We start from the raw sequence: 4,745 nt of genomic DNA, 5'->3' as shown, positions 1-4,745 counted from the left end.
TACAACTGTCGTCTGTCTGTGCACTTGGGTTCTGCCTAACCCCCCCGTTACACTCCTCTGCTTATGTCTTCTCCTCTCTTCATCTCCTCTCCTCCCCCTCTTTATCCTCTCCTCTTCTCTTTGCTTCTCTTCTCATCTCCTCTCTTCTCTTTGCTTCTCTTCTCCTCTCCTCTCCTCTTCTCTTTGCTTCTCTTCTCCTCTCCTCTCCTCTTCTTTTTGCTTCTCTTCTCCTCTCCTGTGCTCATCTCTTCTCCTCTCCTCATCTCCTCTCCTCTAACTAATCACATAGAAGCTCTCTTTTAACTCTTTACTGTGTTTCTATTTTCTGTGCTCCACCAGAAAGAGACATCCGTCTTGAATATATTATTGCTGTTTTTCATTCTCCTTTTCGGTTGTCCTTGTTGTATAATTTCAAAAGGCAAGGCCACTTATACGGCATCCTTCAAACACAAAGGCAGGAATCGCATCCTATTTGAGCATTGTGATGTTTTGGGGGATAGAGTAAAAAACAACAGCGGGAGCCCTATCAACCCACACAGGGCCCCTGCTGTCAGGGTATTATTTGATACGTCTCCTCAGTAAACATGCTGGAGCCACCGCCATTGTACAGGTTCACCCGCTGGCTTCTGCAGGGGTCCACTGGTTTCTATATGTCTCTGCGGAGGAACATATGCTCTCTCACAGTGGTTACCACTCAGACCTCTCTTCTGCCAGTCCCCCTGGTCCAATTCTCGCCTCGGGATTGAAAGCCTGATAAGCTTGAGTTACTTTTCCCATTAAACACCCAAACAATCATGACCCCCCCTCCAGTCATTAAACAACTGTACCCTGGCCTTCCCTCTCCGTAGTTCAACATATCATTGAGTTTGTCTCATTGTGGTAAGTGTACGGAACACATCTGTCTGTGTAGCATTGTGTTCACATTAAGGGTCTCTCCAAGTTCCTGTCAAGGTTATCATGGTTTACTGTTTTTCATTAGTTTTTATTTCCATATTTTATTTCTCATTTTTATTTCTCTTAGTCTGTTTGCTAGTTTAGTACATTTTAGAATTGTTTTTTAAATGCTTAGTTTCCGTTTCCGTGTCCGTCCTTTTGAAAAGCTTTTTTTTCTGGCAACATTTTTTTTTTTAACACTTAGTTTTCTTTGTTTATTTCGTTTTTCGTTAGCGATATTACCCTTGTCTTGGGTAAATAGAGTGGCTGGTGGCTGCCGCCCTCCTCCAGTGCCCCCATCGCCACCGTCTCCATCAGGCCCTCATCCCCCCCAGGCTGACTGCAGAAGCCGGGCTCTACCGGCACTCATCATGTGCCTGACCCGAGTGTCATCCAACACACGCGTCACTGAGGCAGATAGGGTCACTGAGGCAGATAGGGTCACTGAGGCAGTTAGGGTCACTGAGGCAGTAAGGGGCAGTGAGCCAGCAGGACAACAAGCTCCTCCCCTCCACCTCCACTACCCAACATCTCTGGTTACCTCGGCGACGGGATGCTACCACTGGGTGGACCATGTGTCATGACAGCCCTGATCAAGCACTGATTTTACAAAGCAGAGCTGACCCGCTTTGCAAAAAGAGCCTGGCTGTTCACGGAATGAAAATCGAAACCACACAGAACAACAAAGATCCCCTGTTGAATTGTTACCCCTGTCTGCTGTTTTTGTATTTTTCTTTTTTTTTGAAAGGGGGAAAAGTGAAAGTAGAACACAAACACTTTTCTGTTCAGTTTCTCCCTTGGGAGCAGCTTGGATACAACCAAAAACATTTTCTGTAACTGGAAGTAAAGCATGATTGTTTCTTCATGGAAAACATTTCTAAAATCAAAGTGACAATCAACATCAATGTGAAAATGTGATTCCCCCGCGCATATGAAGCATCCCAAATAGCTTGTACAGTGGGCATGGTGCCATTAATAGTTCACAAACCTGGCCATGCCTGCACTGTTCTGTGCTCTGGTGGTTCTTAGTGTTTCAAGAGTGCGGTTCACACGACCTCATCACGACGCTGTGGTGTGTACTGTGGGAGGTTAGCGTTTGAAGGGTCCTACCCACACTCAACCTTGCCCTGACTGCTGTGCTTGTGTACTGGTGGAAGTCCAGGGGTGTAAAGTACTGCGGCGAGAGCCCGGGCCAGCAGCCTGACCACGGCCACCGTCCCCCTGGCACCAGGAGGTGGTCTCCTTCCCCGCCTACGGCACCGCCTGCGAACACACACACACACACTGGCTGCTCACTGATGATTGGCTGAATGCGACAGTAATGTAGGCCCAGAAACAGCTGCAGGTTGTGAATATTGATGTGCGTGAGTCTCTGGTGAGGGCGGCGGGGGCCACTCACAAGACACTGCTGTTGTGTGTCGTGGTGTGTCTATCGCTCGGTTAGCTTTGTTCTGGTGTCCTTTCATCTTTCATTCACTCATTGCCATCCTTTCGTCTCGCCCTTCATTCATTTGTCTCTTCATTCATGCACTCATCTCTGCTTTCATACGCTTATCCATTCACGTCTACAGTCAGGCTTTCATCCATCTCTTTATTCTGTCGTTCATTTTTTATCAAACTCTTCCTTTGGTTCATTCATAAACTAATTAATTCATGCATACATCTCTGCATTATACATTCAACTCTTTCAACTCTAACTCATTCATGTGCTCTCTCACACACATATTAATATGCATATAGGTCATCTTCACCTTGGTCGAAGGGGTACCTGCTGCTCCTGCTGTCATGTGACCAGTCCTATAGCCACACAGCTACATCCAACACACTCAATTGGGCAGAAAAGTGGTTTGCTGAATTATTCTCCCAGCTTGTAAAACCATTCATCAATCATCACTCATTATTCCACTGCATTGAATATCTCTTCGCGCTCTCTCTCCCTTGTCTTAGCCCTGTGGGTGTGTAGGTGTGTTTGTGTTGTGTCTGAGAGAGAGAGAGAGAGAGAGAGAGAGAGAGAGAGAGAGAGAGGGGGAGAGAAAGGGGGAGAGAGAGAGAGGGGGATAGAGAGAGGGGGAGAGAGAGAGAGAGAGAGAGAGAGGGGGGGGAGAGAGAGAGAGAGGGGGGAGGGAGATCATTCACAGCAGGGAACGCTGGTGTTAGAGCATCATTAGTTATGGATCATCAGAAAATCTCCCCAGTGATGATCTCTCTCTCCCTCGCTCTGTCTGTCCGTCTGCCTCTGTCTGTGTCTCTCTGTCTCGGTTCTTCTCTCCATTTATTTATTTCAATGCCCAGCAGCCCTTCAACGCACACAAAAACACACAAACAAACACAACTCTCTTATACTCACTCACTCACTCACTCACTCACTTACACACACCATATTTTTCAGGTGACTAAGAAGCTGAGTTGAAATTGTGTGTGCAATTTCAATTGTGTGTGTGTGTGTGTCAGAATGCATGTATGTATTGTAACACTTATCCAGTCGAGCAGAGAAAAGGTTTGTGGGTACCAGCAACAGATCGCGACCCTCACCATGAACCTTACGTTGGGTTCGTTGCTTGGAGCCTGATGTTGTTGTTTGACTCCATGCCTTTTTCTCTTTCTTTGTGACGAGAAACTTCATCTCCCAGCAGGCCTTGCTTCTGGGTTCCCCTCAGTGATTCCTCTGTAATGCGGCAGACCGTCTTGTGCTTTCAAGGAATGATGCATACCTGTCAATCACTATAATGCGAAAATATAAGCTTTGGACGTAGCCTCAAAATAATACCTGCAGAGGAAACAAAAGCTGTTTATATAAAGTGTATATTTATAAAAATGGATGTGGCTAATGCGGCTTTGCTTACTTAAATTAAAACTACAAAAAAAATTTAAAATTTTTTTTTAAAACTACACAGTGATAATTCACTCTTTCAGCATGTACCTAACATGTATACCCATAGATACCCCATGAATGTGTATCAGCGTACGGTTGTGCTCACGTGCGCCCCGTGTCTCCCCTTCCAGTTCCGGGCCCAGGGGGGTGGTGGATATGGATCGACTACGACCGCTGCCAGGTGCTGGTCCGGGTCTACGAGGAGAGCGGGGGGGGGGGGGGCTTGGAGGGTGTTCTCTCCGCCCTGGACTACATGGCCAGAGCCCCAGTACGCACGCCACCAGCGCCGCATCAAGACCAAGGACGCGTCTGGCTGCTGATAGGTCCCCCAACAAACCACACTTTTCCACCCGTCCTTTCCTTCCGTTCTCAGGGCTGTCAGTCCTCTCGTATTGCTTCTGTTTCACCCTGGCATGAACTCGGCCCGAGACACCGGGGCACTTTGCAATCACCTGGGCCGTTTCCCTCGCGCTTCATCAATCCCCCGTTCTGCTATTATTCCTCTACAGACCTCCTTCCTCTTATCTTCGGTCCTCTACCCTCTGCTTCTGAATGCTAATGGGTATGAATGTCAGCTCTGCCCCATTGTTGGTAGCTAGTGCCGGAGCCCTGCAGAGGATAGCGGCGCTGCCAGTCTCGGTCCTCGCCGGCACTCGCCACCTGCTCCTGCTACTCATCTCTTCCTTGATGTCTCCTCCCTCCTGGGCCCCTTTCCTCAGGGCTACTGATCCATCCTTGGCTCCTCTGTCCTTCTTCTGTATCATAAGCATAAGAGAGGGGGGGGGGGGGGGGGGAGGGGGGGAGGGAGGGAGAGAGAGAGAGAGAGGGAGAGAGAGAGAGAGAGAGAGAGAGAGAGAGAGAGAGAGAGAGAGAGAGAGAGAGAGGGCGGATGGAGCGATAGATAGAAATGAATACAGAGAGAGATTATGTATAAAGAGGA

At 48.1% G+C, this 4,745-nt stretch overlaps 1 protein-coding gene across 1 annotated transcript in view; it reads left to right on the top strand.

Moving 5' to 3' along the window:
* Nucleotides 1-4,533, top strand: part of tyw1 (tRNA-yW synthesizing protein 1 homolog (S. cerevisiae)) — a 52,505-nt gene extending 47,972 nt beyond the window's left edge. The window contains 5 exon segments of the mRNA XM_056610362.1: nucleotides 2,091-2,120; nucleotides 2,122-2,151; nucleotides 2,153-2,189; nucleotides 3,937-4,073; nucleotides 4,525-4,533. Coding sequence (XP_056466337.1) covers nucleotides 2,091-2,120; nucleotides 2,122-2,151; nucleotides 2,153-2,189; nucleotides 3,937-4,073; nucleotides 4,525-4,533 — 243 coding nt within the window.
* Nucleotides 4,534-4,745: the final 212 nt, after the last annotated feature.

This window comes from Gadus chalcogrammus, chromosome 16 (assembly GCF_026213295.1).
Source record: "Gadus chalcogrammus isolate NIFS_2021 chromosome 16, NIFS_Gcha_1.0, whole genome shotgun sequence".
In the NCBI taxonomy this organism is placed as follows: Eukaryota; Metazoa; Chordata; class Actinopteri; order Gadiformes; family Gadidae; genus Gadus; species Gadus chalcogrammus.
The sequence above is the reverse complement of the archived record's forward strand: the minus strand, read 5'-3'. Positions and strand labels throughout refer to the sequence as shown.